The 18065-nt window shown below is 49.8% G+C and overlaps 2 protein-coding genes across 10 annotated transcripts in view; one reads left to right on the forward strand and one right to left on the reverse strand.

The window, feature by feature from the left end:
• LOC310660898 (uncharacterized protein) overlaps positions 1-18065 on the forward strand; it is a 561482-nt gene that overhangs the window by 355334 nt on the left and 188083 nt on the right. The window lies entirely within an intron of this gene.
• SLC4A2 (solute carrier family 4 member 2) overlaps positions 1-18065 on the reverse strand; it is a 65846-nt gene that overhangs the window by 2284 nt on the left and 45497 nt on the right. For all 9 annotated transcript variants that reach the window (XM_083406092.1, XM_083406091.1, XM_083406098.1 and 6 more), the window contains 11 exons: positions 16915-17098; positions 16613-16727; positions 7248-7432; positions 6939-7164; positions 6385-6591; positions 6048-6196; positions 5222-5416; positions 4038-4268; positions 3372-3461; positions 2774-2940; positions 1289-1542 (listed from right to left, as the gene is read on the reverse strand). In XM_083406092.1, coding sequence (XP_083262218.1) covers positions 1289-1542; positions 2774-2940; positions 3372-3461; positions 4038-4268; positions 5222-5416; positions 6048-6196; positions 6385-6591; positions 6939-7164; positions 7248-7432; positions 16613-16727; positions 16915-17098 — 2003 coding nt within the window. The remainder of the gene's footprint in view (positions 1-1288; positions 1543-2773; positions 2941-3371; positions 3462-4037; positions 4269-5221; positions 5417-6047; positions 6197-6384; positions 6592-6938; positions 7165-7247; positions 7433-16612; positions 16728-16914; positions 17099-18065) is intronic.

An 18065-nucleotide genomic window follows, 5' to 3' on the forward strand; every position in this document is an offset into this window, starting at 1 on the left:
AAAAATAAATATGTATGTATTTGGATAATAAAATCTATACCTAGACAAGTATATGGAATTGTAAGCGTTAACTTTTAGGACTCAGTGAAATAGCCATTTTATTGCACTATAAAAATGAATCACCAGATGGCGCAAGAGAGCAGGAAATTTTAAAACACGGTTTTCCATAGAGATTTTTCCTTGTCGTTATTCTGACTTATTTATAGCGGTTTTTCCTTGTGTCTAGATCAGTGGTTCCCAATTAGCTCATTACTGAGGACTCCCTATTTTTTAAAAGCCAAGCCACAGAACCACTACTTTTGAACATTTGGGTAACTCTATGGGAGTTACCTCCGCAAAGCAATTTTCGGAACAAAATGTGGGGTAGCCCCTAATAAGCAAAGGATTTTAGGTATACTAAAAAACAGACTAGGACTGAGCGATATCTGGTTTTCAGCATAGTGACGTATCAGTAGCTAAACATTGTGATATTCCAATTTATGTCTGAAACTGAAGATCAGGCGTGGGGCTGAGGGAGGGAGCAACCTAGAGATCAGGCGGTTGGGGGGGGGCACACAGATCTGGCATGGGGCTGAGGGCTGGGCAATGTCCGATTTCCAACATTGTGTTATATCACCAGCTGAACATTGCTGTTTGGTGAGATACAGCAATGTTGAAATGAGCTGCATTGGCTTAAGTCTGCCCCCCCTGCTCAGCTGCAATGCAGGAGTTTAATTTTAATTTTAATAATAATAATAATAATAATAATAATAATAATAATAATAATATATTATTTTTGCCCTGCCCATCTGGCTGGGTTTCCGCAGCCACTCTGGGTGGCTCCCAACCGAATATTAAAAACACAATACAGCAATTAAACATTAAAAACTTCCCTAAGCAGCTTCAGATGTCTTCTAAAAGTCAGATAGTTGCTTATTTCCTTGACATCTAATGGGAGGGAGCCACCACCGAGAAGGCCCTCTGCCTGGCTCCCTGTAACCTCACTTCTCGCAGGGAGGGAGCCGCCAGAAGGCCCTCGGAGCTGGACCTCAGTGTCCAGGCAGAACGATGGGGGTGGAGATGCTCCTTCAAGGTCCCCCTCAGGGTCCTCCAGCCCACTTTGAGGAGGGGGGCACTCCTGGTCCTTAAGACCCCCCCCAAAAAAATCAAGGAAGTTTTCCTTATTATTATTTCTCTCTCCTGGTTCTCCTCTTCTTCGTCCACAGCCACCCTGCCGGGCGGGCTCCCCTGAGCGGCCCCTGGTGTGTTGGGGGGCGGGGTGGGCCCCCTTCCCCGGCCGGCGACTCACCCACAAGCAGGGCCACCACCAGCCCGGTGACGCGCTGCTCCTTGACCTCCTGGATCTTGGGCTTGTCCCCGGGCGCCACGGCCTTGCTCATGACGGTGAGGGCGTTGGCGTGGGTGACGGAGCGCACGGTGGCGGCCGCCAGCCAGGGCAGCCCAAAGAGGGCGCAGAAGCCCCCCATGGCCACAATCAGGAGCAGGTCCAGGTGGAAGCCGGAGCCCTTCTGCAGCTTCCGCTCCTTCTTGCTGATGATCAGCCTGGGGGGTGAAGAAGCAGGCAAGACGGTTAGGAAATGATAGATAATGAAGTTTAGAATAACCCAAAGCCTTCCTCTGAGGAATTCTAGGAGCCAAAATCCCAAGGGAGAAGAAAAGACTATTTATGTACGCAACCGTGGCAACATGGATGTTACTGGCCCAGAGATGGAAAGAAGATAAAACAGAAGAATGGCAGATCAAGTGGATGGAGCATGCCAAAATGAGGAAGATTTTAATAACCTGATGAAGAGAGCACAGCAGAGGTTATATTTTCTGAGAATCCTCCGGGAAAATAACCTCTCAAAGGACCTGTTGATGGCATTCTACCATTGCACTGTGGAGAGTGTATTAACTTATGGTCTGTGCGTGTGGCTTGGGAGCTGCACGGCCAGGGAAAAACAATGCTATCCAGGGTTCCAAAGACTGTGGAGAGAATAATTGGGTGCCCTCTTCCCACCTTGGATCAAATCTACGCTTCCAGGTGCCATAAGCAAGCTGCAGAGATAGCGCAGGACAGTGCGCACCCCAGAAATGATCTCTTTCAGCTTCTGCCTTCTGGAAGAAGGTCCAGGGTTATAAAGACTAGGACCAGCCGTCTGAGAAACAGTTTCTATCCAAATGCGATTTTGGTTTTAAATGCAGTGTAAGGTGCTCTCTGTGGGAGTATATTGTATTTAAGTATGGGGTATCAGAGTTTTTAGGGGCTGACCGGGCTGGGATAGCTGGTACAGAACCTTGTTGGTTTTTTAATGTCTTATGTAGATTTTTTTTCAATTTCGTTGTTCTGTATGGGACAATGGCAATAAAGATTATCATATTGTAAAAATAAGGAATGGGGGAAATTTCTATTTTACCTTAAAAACTATTGTAAACAGTTGACATCGTTAGTAGGATTGGATGAACTTTGGACATAATGGAGATGTGAAAGATTTGGACTATTATAAAAGATGCAGGAGGGAATGATTAATAATAGGACCCGCAAAGGGGAGAAGTCGAGGAGATTCCTGGGACTACTGCTTTTATGTTGAATGTTGGTGATTGTAAAATTTACAATTGAAAACCAAATAAATTTATTAAATAAAAATAATATTAAAAAAGGAACCGGAACCCCCCGAAGCCCCTTGGCCGGCCCTCCCCTCCCGGCTCCTTCTAGCTCTCAGAGAGGACCCCCGCCCCCGCGGCCGAAGGGTCCCCCTTGGGACAGACCCCAGGCGTCCTGGGCGTGACTCACGTGGTGATCTGTGTCTCCATGAAGATGAGGATGAAGACCAGGACGGCCGGCAGGGCACTGGCCACCATCATCCAGACGGGGAAGGCCTGGCTCTCGCCCAGGGGGTTGATCACCCAGCCCCGCTTCTGGGGGTCCGTGACCGAGAAGCCGTGGGGCACCGAGAGTTTCTGCGGGGAGGAGGGGAGAGAGGAGGTGGACAGCAGGTGAGCGAGAGGGAGAGGAGAATCGTAGAAGGGGTTCCGGAGAGGAAAATGGCAGAGGGACCCCCAGTGGCCATCTAGTCCAACCCCCTGCAATGCAGGAATGTCCTCTAAAGGAGATAGCCAGGCTTGAAAACCTCCAAGGAAGGAGGTTGCTAAGATCCAACAATCTAGGCTTCCAAATGTCAACCCTACAATAATCCACCAGGATGGAATAATGCACAATAAAAGGAACTCTCAAGATACCAGCAAATAATTAATTTGTTGTTGTTATTGGTATTATTATTATTGGAATCGTTAACTGTTTCTGCCAAGTTCCAGTCCAGCACTGTGACCACTGCACAGCACTGCCTGCCTCCTCTGATTCTTTGGGGCGCTGAGCCCACCTGCCTGCTCACCTGCGTGTAGGTGTCCCGGATGCTGTAGTCCACCAGCACCATGATGAGGATAGCGATGGGCACCCCAAAATCCCCAATCACACGCCGGACCTGCCCAGAGAGAAAGAGGGAGAGACTTGCTCAGCGCCCGGACTCCCAGCCCTGGCCTTCAAGAGCCGTTTCTGGTGAGCATGTGGCTTTAAGGCAAGAGGCCTCTGAGGGTGCGCAGAGTGCCCCCAAGACCCTCCTGCCATCTGCCCCTCTCGCCACCCCTCCATGTCATTTTTAATTTGAATCCCACCTTTTTCTATTGCTGCACGCAAAGCGGTTGACAAGCTGAAGAAACCCCAAAAAGTTAAACGTAACAATACGACCCAACGCAAAAATATATAATCACAATTTAAAAAGGTTTTAATATAATGGCAGAGTTGGGAAAGACCCCTGAGGGTCATCCATCTCACCCCCCTGCAATGCAAGAATCGGTGACGGGGGGCCATCCAATCTCTGCTTAAAAACCTCCGAGGAAGGAGCTTTATCAAATAAAGCAACATTTGACAATCTGCTGGGCTCACAGGATGAACTCTCCAAATTCCTGGAAACAAGGGAATCCTCTCTCTCGGCAACTGCGGCCATCCTCTTGCTCTGGCCGCCCAATTCTTCCCTGGCCGCCCCCCTTTGGCCACGCACCCGTCCCGGGAAGAAGCGGCTGTTCTTGAACTTGCGCAGGAAGAAGGCGATGAAGAAGGTGCCGGCCATGAGGACCAGCGAGAGGAGGGCCGTGTTGGGCTGGCCGGTCACTTTGGCCGCGGAGCGGACGGACGTCCCGTTGCCCAGGACCAGGGTGGTGTTGCCGTCCAGGCTGATGTCGCCGGTGCCGTTGGCCTTGGTGCAGCTGTTGAGCGGGTGCTCCTGGAAGATCTGCCCGGAGACAAAACCTTGCCCGTTTGTTTCTTGCAAGGAATCCTTGTCCTTGCTTGGTTGGTTTTTATATTGTTTCACAGAATGCTTTTTAACTGGTTTTCCGCTGAGAGTGTATTTTGGCAGCGGTGGCATCCCTCTATCTCGAGAGACAATGGAGTCTGCCTCTGGGGATGATTTCAAACTGCTGCCAAAATGAACTCTCCGCGGCACAAGATATAGGACATAACATACAAATGGAAGACTGGGGGAAATGATGGAAAGTGAATTTAAAATTCGCTGATTGCATAAAGAGAACTATATGAAAATGATGTATAGATGGTACATTGCAGCTGTAAAAATGGCAAAAATGTATAGTACAGGCTCCAACAAGTGTTGGAAATGTAAAGAAAAAGAAGGCACGTTTTTTTCATATGTGGTGGGATTGTAAAATAATCAAAAACTATTGGGAAATTATTTATAATGAAATGGGAAAAAAAATGCTTAAGATAACTCTTTAATAAAAAGGCCAGAAATTTTTTTACTAGGCATTTCAGGTCAAGAGTTGCCAAAAGAGAAGAAAAAACTAGGACGCTGTTAGCACAAAGATGGAAACGAAGAATGGCAAGAAGAATTGATGGAATACACTGAAATAGCAAAATTAATTGGAAGACTATGAGATAAGGAAAACAGAGACTTTAAGAAAGACTCTTTATGTTATACCTACAGAAACAATGTAAAGAGATGGACGCATTAGCAGGTTTTGATTCAACATTTACAATTACCAAAACAAACGTAGGAAATACAACACTGAACTCGAAAAAACAATGATAAATATATTAGACTCCAAATTAAGAATAACAAAATATGCAGCAGAATTCTGTGGAAGAAGGTTGGAGGGGCTGCCCAGGCCTTGGGGTCCCCCTCAGGCGCTTTGAGCTTCAGGGCCCCCCAAATGTGGGTCCGCCACTGACCTTGATAAGCTTGAAGAAGGTCTCGTAGATGAAGATGAGGGAGATGAGGAAGGCGAAGATTTCCTGGGTGAAGCGAGAGACATAGCGCACCAGGAAGCTGCCCTCAAGCGCCACCATGACCAGCACGATCAGGATGAGCCAGAATCCGATCCAGACGCGACCCACCAGGTAGTCCAGGCCCTGTGAGGTGCAGAACTGGGGCGCGGGGAAGGACAGGCAGTGAGGGGTGTCCTCCAGGGCTCCCCTCCCCACAGTCCTGGGTGGGGGGCACCTGTCCACCTCTCTCTCTCTCTCTCTCCCCTCCCTTGGCAGAGAGATGCTCTAGGGAGAACCAGCGCCTGTGGGGTCATTGAAAGATAACCCCATCAGGCTGCAAGGGGGACCCTCATCCAGCCCAGCCCCCCTTCTAGAGGGAGACTGATTCGGTGGGCAAAGAGGTTGGGGGGCCACCGGCCACGGATCCTGGAGCTGTGACCCCTTCATTGCAGGGGTGGGTTGGACTACAGGACCTCTAGGGGTCCCTCCTGCTAAGGAAATACCAAAACCCTACTTGAAGGGTTTTCTCTAACCTGGCTGCGCTTTCTTGCTCGAACCAGACCGACGCTGAGCCTGCAGGACCGGATCGGGACAAAGCCGGGAAACCTTTTCAGCAGGGAACCCTGAGTTTTGGGATTTCCAGCCCGGCGGTTATAGGATTCCCCCTCCCCCCCCCCGCCCTGGGCCTTCGGAGGGGAGAGGAGGTCTTGCAGGATCACAGCTCCAACGGGGAGATTCAAGGGGGAGACTAGGGAATCAGGGGAGACCCCAACCTCCTGGAAAAACTCACCATGAAGAAGGCCTCCTCGAAAACGAGGAGGGGTCCTGAGAAGCCGATGACCAGGAGGGGCTGGGCGCCCAGCAGGCAGAAGAAGATGCCCTGGACCGAGGTGGAGATGATCAGCTCCGAGACCCCTATCAGCCCCTGCGTCTTCTCACCTGGGGGGAGAGTAAGGCTCAGAGGGGGCTGGCCTATCTCTCCGGGCTGGCGTCCCAGAGCACCCCAAACCCAGCCTCAGCCCTGCAATTCCTGGGAAGGGCAGCTCCCCAAAGGCGCAGGCAGTGTGGGCTCCGGCCAGGCCAGGCGGCCTCTGTGCCTCAATGTGGGGCGCTGGGCCCCCACTCACCCAGCAGCCCCCCAAAGGTGATGGCCGGCGACAGGGCAGCAAAGTAGATGAAGATGATGGCAGCCACACACTGGGCGTCCAGGGCGTCCCGGAAGTCGCTCAGGTATTTGGGGTAACGGCGGCAGACGTCCTGGACCAGACCCCCGAAAGGGCGCCCCGTTCGCCGGAGGGGGTCCGGCTCCTCCTCCTCCTCCACCTTCAGCAGCGCTGTGGGGCAGACAGGGGGCGGCAGTGAGGGTGTGCCCCCCAAGAAGAGACTAAGACCGCCCAACGCTGCAACATATTTCCACGACTGGGTTGAACGAGTGGGTGTTCGTGGCAGGGGGTTGGACTGGATGGCCTCTGGAGGCCCCTTCCAACTCTGCAATGCTATGATTCTCTCGTTCCCATATATAGCCCCGGAATATATATATTTTAGATAATAATGGTAGCATTATGGCAGATCAAGGAAGCAAGAGCTTTCCAGGCTACTGTGGCTTTGAGGCTGGTTTTGAACATGTTGCAATATATTTTGATTATAGTTTTTATTTATTTTGCATATTTATGGTATCTACCTTTCTCCTCGGGGGACTTGGGCTCCATGGCGGCCCCCAGGAGGAGGCGCCGCTCCTGCTCCTCCCTCCGCCGCAGCATCTCCCTCTGGAAGTGGGCCACGCTCCGCAGCAGCTCCTCGCCCTGCACCTCCGAGGGAGGAAGCACCACGCTGCAGTCCAGGAACTCGTTGATGGCGTGGAGCAGGTCCTGGCGGTCGTCGGCCAGGTAGGCGGCTTCGTGGAATTGCTGGGGGGAGACGGGCGGGTGAGGCCGGGGAGGGGGGTGCCCGCCGCGCGGGAGGAGGAGAGGGGGGCGAGGGTGGGGCCTACCTTGTCGGACATGAGGGTGGAGATGGAGCGCCCGATCTCGTGGTAGTCCATGTTGGCGCTGCTGGGCCCCAGCAGGACAAAGAGGAAGCGCACCGGGACGGGCACCTCCAGGACCGAGTCCATCAGCGCCGCCTCCTGCAGCCGCACAAAGGCCATGGTGGGCTGGTCCAGGAACTCCACGCTGCCTGCGGGGGAAGAGGGGGCAGCGGATGGGGGCCAGGATCCGAGCCACAAGAAAGAAGAGCTTCCTGGCAGTCAGCGCTCTGGGACAGTGGCAGCCCTGGCACCGTCTCCCTCGAGACGCTCTCCTGCCTGGCAGGTTTTGCAGCAGAGGTTGGATGGCCACCTGCCAGGTGCGCTTGAGCCGAGATGCCCCCTGGCATGGGCAGCAACGGGCACTTCAGTTCAGCGCTGCAGGAAGGTCTTGTACCTGCCCTGAATCTTCCGTCCTTCCACCTCATGCAGAGATGTAAGCCAGAAGCCAAATGGTTTCATAAACCAGGCTGATGGGCGCCAAAACGGAATGCCTAGTTGCCATTTGGGGGCTGAAATGGAGCTCCAAAGTCATATTTTTCAATATGACTTGTTGGTTCTGATTGTGCAGATAAAAGAGAACGGGTAGGATTCTGCATCTCCCGATGGTGGAGACGTCAGGCACCATCTTGGCAACCGGGCATCTTCACTTGGCCACAAGTGGCAAATAGCCAGGCGCAAAGTACTGTATTTTTCACTCTATAAGACGCACCAGACCATAAGACGCTAGTTGGCTGTCCTGGCTTCCTCTTTAGCCGCGCGCAGCCCCTCCTGGGCAAGGGGAGCCTTCACCCCTGCCCGGAAGAGGCTGTGTGTGGCTAAGGCTCCCCCAAGAGCCGGGCTCCCTTTAAAGAGCGGGCAGAGTGTGTGTGCGGCTCTTGGGGGCTTTTCCCCGATGTGAGAAGGAGTAATCAATTGTGCCTCAAACCCAGTGGAAATTTACAGAAGACCATGTATGCAGGCAGAGTCAGCAGCTTGAGCGTGCTTCCTGTCAGTTAGACCACAAAAGACCACAAGGAGCTTCAGAATGTATAGCTCCCATATTAGGAAAAACCCAAATAGTGAGTGTAGATTGGTCTATGTATTAGAGTTGTGTTGAATTGCAATAGGTAGATTGTAAGCCAAGCCTCTAAGGGAGGGGCGGCAGCAATAGGAACAAAAGTCACGACCCGAAGCTTGCTCGGGGCCCTTCGTACTCTTGAGTGCGGGGGGCCCGCCTTTGCAAACGCGTTACAAATAAAAGGGTTATCCTTATATCCAAGGTTTCCTTGTCTTGTTTGGTGACCACGTTCAATATCTCACAAATTGGCGCTCCAACGTGGGGCCCTCGACGAGCTGTGCAGCGACCCCCGGTGAACGGGTAGGCGCCACTCCGATTTTTCGGAGAAACCTGACCCGGGCGTGTCTGTGACGGTTCACGAGGGCTGATTGACGGAAACCTGATATAGGGAACTGAATCCGAGACTGAGAAGGAGAGATATCGTGGTCGGGGACCGTGAGTACCCAGCGGGGACGCCCGCCTGTTCACTAGTCGTGGGAAACGGCGCTGAACTGAACTGGGTGAGTAAATCCTGGGATTTGTAAGAGGGACGGGGGTGAGAGACTCGTCTCCTGAGTGAAAGAGAGGTTCCATACGGACGCGTGAGTGTGGATCAGGACCTAGTCCTGACGAGAGGATTAGCTTGCGGTTCCGTGGTCCCGCGAGGGAAACGGCCAGGCGAGTCCGCGTGAATCTGTGAGTGAGCGGTTGTGAGACATTGTAACAATGGGCAAGGGACAGAGTACGTGTAGAAAAGGGTCTAATGGAGGAAAGCAGGATCCCATTGATCCGAATAGTCCCTTGGGGCAGGTCCTACTAGAATGGGATGAAGATGGGGTGAGACAGTATACCAGGGGCCTGTCAAAAGTAAAAATGATTAATTTTTAGGGTAGTTTGGCCCCAATATCCAATAGGACCTGAGGGAGGTTATAATTGGAATCCAGAAGGGGAAACTGATACATATTGAAGGAAAGAGTGTACGTGACCAGGAGCATGCCTCCTGAGAAGGGAGGGGGAAGAGAGACTGACTTGTCAGTAACGGGTGAAGCAGTTACTGGTGGGGCAAGATAGGGTTGTTGTGCAAGGGGCTGTGCAAGTTGAGATAAACAAGGCTGTTGCGCATGCAAGGAAATGCAAGGAAACCTCCCCACCCGATGCCCAAAGAAGGGAAGGGAGGAAATTGGGAAAATAAGGGAAAGGGAGATGTGAGGAAGTCGAGGAAATAAGTAAATGAAAGATAAAGATATGGAAATTGGATGTGTTTTTAGATGTTTTTGTTTGTTTGTTTTTTTTCTTGGTGTTTTGATGTATTGTTTGAAATGGCAAAAATGACTGGCAGAATCTGAGACCAGGGAGAAGAGTCGATGGAAGAAGATTGGAAAAAATTTAAAGTATATTTACAGAAATATTGCAAAATTGAAAAATATTATAAAGGATTAAGCAAAAACTGACTGTTAATGGGCTAAAGTGGAAAACTTAGACTGTGTTAAGATAAATTATAGAACAAAAATTGAGAAAGAGGGAAAGGATTTGCTGAATTAGCTAATTTGAACTAGAATAAAAAAAGAAAGTGTGTGAAGTGTGCCAAAGTAATCCAGTGAAAGGATGAATGTTTGAGTGGTCGGGGCTTAGCGTTTCCCCTTGGCTAAGCGTATGTGGGACTGTGCATTTCTTGAAGTCACAGTCTGGAGTGAGAGCTGCTTGCCTGAATAAAATTGTCTCTAGGAGCGGATTACTTTTACTTTGTTGAGGAAAATTAAGATGGGGTCGGGAGGGAGTAAATGCACCCCTTTACAATGCTTTCTGAACAACTGGAAAGCGGCTACTAAAAATGATGATTGGGGATTCAAATTGAAGACAGGATAGCCCTCCGAGGGGACTCTTGATTTGCAATTAATCAACCCCCTCTGGAGGAACATCATTAATATCCACCCAGACCAAATCCCCTATATTTCTACTTGGAAGACTTTTGTGTCACCCTATAAGTCCGCACTGGACGTGGCACCCCATCTGTTGGAAGCAGGGCAACGTGGCCAAAATCAGACCGCTAAGTTCCAAAGGGAGTGGCTGAAAGCAGCAAGGCAGGCTCACTCTCACATTAAGCTTGAGCGCAGAAAGAGAAGAGGCTCAGGAGAACAAGCTGTGGCAACCATGCCTTTGAGGGTGGTTTATGACTCTCCCGGGGTGCCAGACCCCAATGGAGTGGTCCCTGAGTGCACTTACACAGTGCAACATGTGCCATTTTCCAGTGCTGATGTATGTAATTGGAGAAACCAAAATCCATCCTTTGAGGAAAACTCAGCAAAAATTATTAAATTGTTTGAAGGCATTTTTAAAACCTATAACCCCACCTTTTGACGACGTGCAGTACCTTCTAGACTCCATCCTGACCACTGAGGAGACTAGAAGAGTACATGCCGAGGCGAGAGCCTTTTTAAGGAACCAGGGAGTGGACGGGGGCCAACTTGACCAGGTCTACCCCCCCCCCCACCACTCCACGGTGGAATTATCAGGAGCAGGCTGATTTAGCCAGCCTTACCACTTACAGCCAGCATGTGCTGACCGGAATATCTCCCAACATACCCCTTCAGGGACCCTAGTACGTTCATCTCAACCCCCTGCTGTGTTTTGGGTGGGATACGCCCGAGCTTGACCAAATGCAGGAGCCTTGGAGTCATTGGGGTTGGTGGCTGGGAATTGCACTGGGAACCCTGTGCTCCTGGATGGCCATTTATTTCTGCTGGCATGAACGCCATAGAATTTGTGGGGAAAGCGCCCTGCAATTATTTCCCCTAGTTGTTCTATTGCTTTTTCTAGTAGGGGAGCCCACAGCTGCCGGAGTTCCCCCTTCTCTGGTATGGGGCCTCAATCTCACTAACCAGATGCGTGTTTGGGGAGCCCACAATCCCTATAATAGACCTGGGAGGGCTGGGACATATCCGGGTTGGACAGACTCCTACCACGTGGTTGGGTTCAGGGACTCTTTGCAATGTTAATAGGGCCCCTGCTAATTCTTTTGCTCCTCTGCTTGTGTATTCCCTGCTTATTGCAATGCTTGCAAAATATGGTATAACGTTTAATGACAAAGATGATGAATCCTACGGTGATTGCCCTGATGAAGGAATATAAGCCAGTCCCCCAGGACGAACCTAAGTATATTGGGTTGTCCAATAGAAAAGGAGGGTGGTTGGGAGACCCCAGAGGGACAAATGGTACTCCCCAAAACAACTATGATGGGAATCTTGGAGAAAGTGCACGAGAGTGGACATTTTGGGACTGAAGGAATGATTAACCTAGTTAAGCCCCTGTATTGGAGCCGTGACATGTGGCCAATGGCTCATGCCATCGCCTGGAAATGTTTAATTTGTCAGAAGGTTAATAAAACGCGGGCAAAGAAGACAGAAAGAGGGGGGAGACCCCTCGCAGTATGGCCTTTTCAACGAGTACAAGCAGACTTCACTGAACTACCGGAGAGGGGAGGGCAGAAGTACTTATTGGTCTTTAAAGACCAGCTGACGGGATGGGTGGAAGCATACCCAGTAGAAAGGCCACAGCTCAAGTAGTCACCAAAAACATACTAGAAAGCCTCATTCCTAGGTATGGAATGATCGAGACATTGGACTCAGACCGAGGAACTCATTTTACCCAAAAGGTGCTGCAGGAAGTCATGGGGTTGGTAGGAATAAAATGGGACTTTCATACTCCTTGGCACCCCGAAAGTAGCGGGAAGGTGGAGCGTGCAAACGCAGAAATTAAAAAAACATTTGACTAAATTATACTTGGAAAATGGACTACCTTGGACAAAGAACCTACCCCTGGCTTTGTTGCGAATGCGGGTAGCTCCTAGGAAAGACACGGGATTGTCCCCTTTTGAGATGATGATGGGACGGCCTTATTTGACACAGTTGGGAAACCCCCAGATAGTATTTAAAGACTTGTTTCTGAGGAAATATTTGCAGTCACTGTCCCAGTCCTTATTATCTCTCCATAGGCAGGGAGTCTTGGCACAAAGATCCCTGTTGTTGGAACAACAACACCTTTCCCAGCCTGGCGACTTGGTCCTGATCAAAACGTGAAAGGCGGAGGAGCTCAGCCCGAGTTGGGATGGTCCTTTCCAGGTCCTGCTCACCACTGAGTCAGCAGTACGGACCCGAGAACACGGATGGACTCACTATCACCGGGTAAAAAGGGCCCCGCCTGAGAGTTGGACAGCAACACCGAGCCCAGACAATCCGTTGAAGGTGAAACTCACCAGATCAGGGACCAGGAACCAGGGAGGAGATTAAGGACAGTGAATGCTTTCCTGATGTGTTTATTTTGTACTTGCAAGTGTTTCTACGAATGTTGCTGTTGTGCTCACTGTGAGGCTTGTGTTTGTTGCGTGCATTGTACAGAGGAGTGCTCCATTGTATTTATAGAGGATGTAATAGTCCAATATTGTAGGATCACTCTGCAGGGGGTGGTCCATTGTGAGTTACTAGAGACCCCCACGGTGACTCTAGCCTTGAGATATTTGAGGAAAACGCCAGATCCGAGACATTTTCCCTGGGCCATGAGAGGGTTAATGCTCCTTTTCCTGGGTCTGGGCATTGCCCGGATTTGTTCGGGCACCCAGGACCAGGAATGTACAGAGTGTATTCAGACCACAAAGACAGGGAATAAAGTCACCAGGACTTTAATGTATTACAATGTGGCCCCGGAGTGCCTCACACAATTAAGACCGTGTATATATAATCAAACTCAGTATTATAGGTGTCAGACCAAAGAAAATAAGACAGAATGCTATGAACCTCTGGCGGTGGGGCCGATCACTTCAAGTATATATGTATATGGATACAAAGGGGGAACTGCAAACAAAGGGGGGGAAAGGAAGACAATGTTCTCTATAGCCCAAGACAGGCAGGGGTACATAGCACACAATGTAACGAGGGGAGGGGAAGCAGTCCATGTATGTTTCGATGCATGCACCGCTATAGCCAGGGGACAGGGCCCGAACAACCAGGCAGGAGTAACCTGTGGGTCCCACAGCTGGGAACAGTCATATTTACAGAACAGGAAGTATTTGTCCAAACGGATAGGAGAGACCAATGTGGGAGCAGGGAGTGGGACGTGGAATTATTGGTACACGGAGGGAGTCAATAGGCAGCCCAGTTACAGGGGACCTGAGGGGGTAAATATCACCACTAGGGGAGCATCCACAGACTGCAAATCTGGAGGATGCAATCCCGTCTGCCTATGGGTCAAGGAATCTACAACAACCACACCGAAACACATATACGTGGGATTGGGGATAGATGGTACAGGGAAGGATCCTTATGGCTACTTAATTATTCAGGTACACACGAGCAAAGTAACAAAGAGACCCATTACGGTCTTTGATAGTTTGAGGAACAGATGCAACAGCTCAACCATCTCCCTCTTCCACCTAAAGCTCACAACATGTTTCTAAGCTTAGCCGAAACAATTGCAAAAGAACTAACAGTCAGGAATTGTTTTGTATGCGGGGGCACCAACATGGGGGATCAATGGCCCTGGGTAGCCCATGAGGTGAACTATACTGAGGTCTATAAAAGCCAAAAGAATTTTACCTACCACCATTTGGGAAATGAGATATGGCAGATCTCTAATCAGCTGGTGGGAACAGAATGCTTTCTAAGGAATGACACCAATGGAACATGGGTAGGGAATATGCCCTGCCTAGGGCAATGGAATGGTAAAGAATGGTGGAGCTCGGATAATCCCTCCAAAAAGTGGCCCTCACCTTTAGCCAACATGACTAACATGACCTTTCTGCAGGACCCCCAAAATACCACTTTAGAATGGACAACCCCAGATGGATTTTATTGGACATGTGGGTCCTATGCATATAACCGGCTCCCTTTAAAATGGACAGGATCATGCGTGTTGGCCACCTTGCGGCCTAGCTTTTTCTTGCTCCCCTTGGAAGTAAAATCCAAATTGGGAATGCCTGTCTACGATGAAATAGGGCCCAGGAAAAAGCGGGCTATTCATATAGGGAATTGGAAAGACACCGAATGGCCCCCGGAACGAATAATACAGTATTATGGGCCAGCGACATGGGCTAATGATGGGACTGCAGGGTCATTCGGACGGGATCCTATTTATTTGCTAAACCGAATAATACGCTTACAAGCTGTGGTAGAGATAATTACTAATGAAACTGCTTCTGCTTTAACTAAACTGGCTAAAGAAAGTGCCAAGAGCCGCACTTATATTATGCAAAATAGATTAGCGCTCATTATTTATTGACCAAGGAAGGAGGGGTTTGTGGTAAATTTAACCTGACTAATTGTTGTATTGAAATAGATGATAGTGGAAAAGTAGTTAAGGATATAGCAGACCGTATGATTAGGCTAGCACACGTCCCGGTGCAAACATGGGAAGGGTTAAACTTTAAAGATATGTTTGGATCCTGGTTTCCAAAATTGCCCGGGCTACAGGCAATAGTGGCCCTCATTGGACTCATAGCTGCAGGGTGCATATTGATCCCATGCGTCCTTCCCATATTTGTGAGGGCAATTAACAATTCTCTCTCTCTACTAGCGCAAAGGCAGGTCCAAACCCAGCTAATGTCCATGCGGTATGCCCCTGTGCCTACGGAGGGCGAAGAAGGAGAACATTGGGAATTGTTATGTGAATTTGAGGCAGGGTACAACAAGAGGGGGGATTGTGAGAAGGAGTAATCAATTGTGCCTCAAACCCAGTGGAAATTTACAGAAGACCATGTATGCAGGCAGAGTCAGCAGCTTGAGCGTGCTTCCTGTCAGTTAGACCACAAAAGACCACAAGGAGCTTCAGAATGTATAGCTCCCATATTAGGAAAAACCCAAATAGTGAGTGTAGATTGGTCTATGTATTAGAGTTGTGTTGAATTGCAATAGGTAGATTGTAAGCCAAGCCTCTAAGGGAGGGGCGGCAGCAATAGGAACAAAAGTCACGACCCGAAGCTTGCTCGGGGCCCTTCGTACTCTTGAGTGCGGGGGGCCCGCCTTTGCAAACGCGTTACAAATAAAAGGGTTATCCTTATATCCAAGGTTTCCTTGTCTTGTTTGGTGACCACGTTCAATATCTCACACCCGAGGAGGGAGAAGGGCAGCCCCCAAGAGCCGCACACACGCTCCTCGCGGCTCTTTAAAGGGAGGGCTGAGCAGAGCCTCCCGCCTGCATTCTCTCCATACGACGCACACACATTTCCCCTTACTTTTTAGGACGGGAAAAGTGTGTCTTATAGAGTGAAAAATACGGTGTGCCTGGTGAATTTTGGACGCTGCCCTCGCAGGGTCCTTTCTGTGATTCCTCGTTCTCCTGTGCTCCGAGGGGATCCCTTCCAACAATTCTGTGATATTCCCTATCCCTGATTAAGTTTGGTGTTTTTGTTTTTGCTATTTATTTTGCCTTTTTTGTTTTTGAGGCTTTTTCAATTAATTTGTTTTTGTGACTGTGGAACCCAGTTCGGCTACTGATTGATTCATAGTGTGACTGCGGAAATGGATAAAAGCCCCCCATCCAAACAATAACTATCATCAGTGCAGGTAAGAAAAATGTTTACTGTATTTTTCCATGTATAAGATGCCCCTTAAGAAAATGCACTATGCACTATCCATGTATAAGACGACCCCTTAGTTTAAACTTCAAAAATTTAGGAAAAAATATAGTCTTATACACAGAAAAATACGGTAACATTAATTTTTATCATCTACAATGCAGTGGTACCTCTGGTTGTGAATGGGATCCGTCCCGGAGCCCCGTTTGCAACTTGAGCAGAACGCAACCCGCGTCTGTGCGGGTCACGATTTGCCGCTTATGTGCATGACGTCATTTTGAGTGTCTGCACATGCGCAAGCGGTGAAACCCGAAGGTAACCTGTTCCATTACTTCCAGGTCCCCGGGGGACGCAACCTGAAAATGCTCAACCTGAAGCAAATGCAACATGAGGTATGACTGTACTGTCTTATTTATTCTATAGCACGGTACATTGATTATTGCTTTCTTTTTATGGACCAGTGGTCTCGTTAGATAGTAAAATTCATGTTAAATTGCTGTTTCCAGGGTTTGTTTTTAAAACTCTGGAAAGGATTAATTCGTTTTGCATGACTTTCTATGGGAAAGCGCGCCTTGGTTTTGGAACGCCTTGGTTTTGGAACAGACTTCCAGAACGGACTAAGTTTGAGAACCAAGGTGCCACTGTAAATAAATACTGGGGGGTCCCTTCCAGGCTACGATTCCATGATTCTCCACCGCCCCAGACTCTCCCCCTCTGCCCCTCCCTTACCCACAAGCACCACGGTGGCCTCTGCGTTGTCGGGGATCTTCTCCAACAGCTTCAGCTCGTGCTTCGACTTGGATCTTGTGATGGGGCCGGGGAGCGTGGGCGACGCCACTTCGCGCTGCAGAGACCCCCGGGTGGGGGGCGGGGAGAGTGAGAAACAAGGTGGGGAGACTCAGCCGGCTGCTGCACATCCTTGGTGCACGTACGCCCCCCCCAGCCGCCCCACCCCAGCCCGGATTCCTGCATTGCACTGCAGGGGGCCGAGCCAGATGGCCTCTGGGGGTCCCTTCCCCGCTTCCTCTCACCTCCTTCTCGATGTCCACCCGGGTCTCGTGCTCCCCGGCGTGGCCCCCGATGAGGGGGTCGGTCACGGTGGGCTCTGCCCCCTCGCCGACGTGGTTGGCGCTGTGGTGGTGGCCCAGCAGGGAGCCCAGGGAGCCGGCCGAGATGTTGCGCGGGAAGGAGAACTCTTTCTCGTCCGAGGGGTGGCTGCGAGGAAGGCCAGCGCGTCAGGGAAGGGGGGTTGGGGGGGCTTGCAAGGATGCCCCCCCTTGCTGCAGACACCCACCAAGCCAAGGGAATCCTCCCTGGGGTTACAGTATGACCCTTATCTGCCACCCTTATTTCCTCCACTGCCCCCCCATCTTTATCTTTGCAACAACAGCAACAACAACATCATCTGAAGGCAGCCCTGTTTAGGGAAGCTTTTAATGTTTAATAGGTTATTGTATTTTAGTGTTCTGTTGGAAGCCACCCAGAGCAGCTGGGGAAACCAAGCCGGATGGACGGGGCATAAATCAATAATAATAATAATAATAATAATAATAATAATAATAATAATATAAAATTCATTTATACTCCACCCATCTGGCTGGGTTGTTCAAGTCACTCTGGGTGGCTTCCAAGAAATAAAAACATAATAAAACATCAAACATTAAAAGCATTGTATTTTTCGCTGTATAAGACACACTTTTCCTCTCCTAAAAGTAAGGGGAAATGTGTGTGCGTCTTATGGAGCGAATGCAGGCTGCGCAGCTATCCCAGAAGCCAGGGGAGCAAGAGGGATCCGTGCGCACCGACCCCCCTTTCTCTCCTGGCTTCATTTCACTGGAGAGGCGCTGCGCAGCTTTCCCTCTCTGTGCAGCGCTCCTTCAGCGAAGCGGCAGGAGAAACGGAGTCCCTTCGCTTTGCTGGAGAGGCACTAAGCAGAGAGGGAGAGAATATTTTTTTGCTTGTTCTCCTCTAAAACTCGGCACGTCTTATGGTCGGGTAACCATCTGATCCAATATAAAAGCCACAATAACTTTAAAATAAACAACTTATATCAAACAAAGCGACATTCCAGAATCCATCAGAATCTAATAGTAAACAGTAAAACTAAACATCAGCAAATAATAATAATAATAATAATAATACAACAACCCTGTGAGGTGGGTCAGGCTAAGGGAGACTGGCT

This window comes from Podarcis tiliguerta, assembly GCF_965153285.1.
Source record: "Podarcis tiliguerta genome assembly, chromosome: 12".
NCBI lineage: Eukaryota > Metazoa > Chordata > Lepidosauria > Squamata > Lacertidae > Podarcis > Podarcis tiliguerta.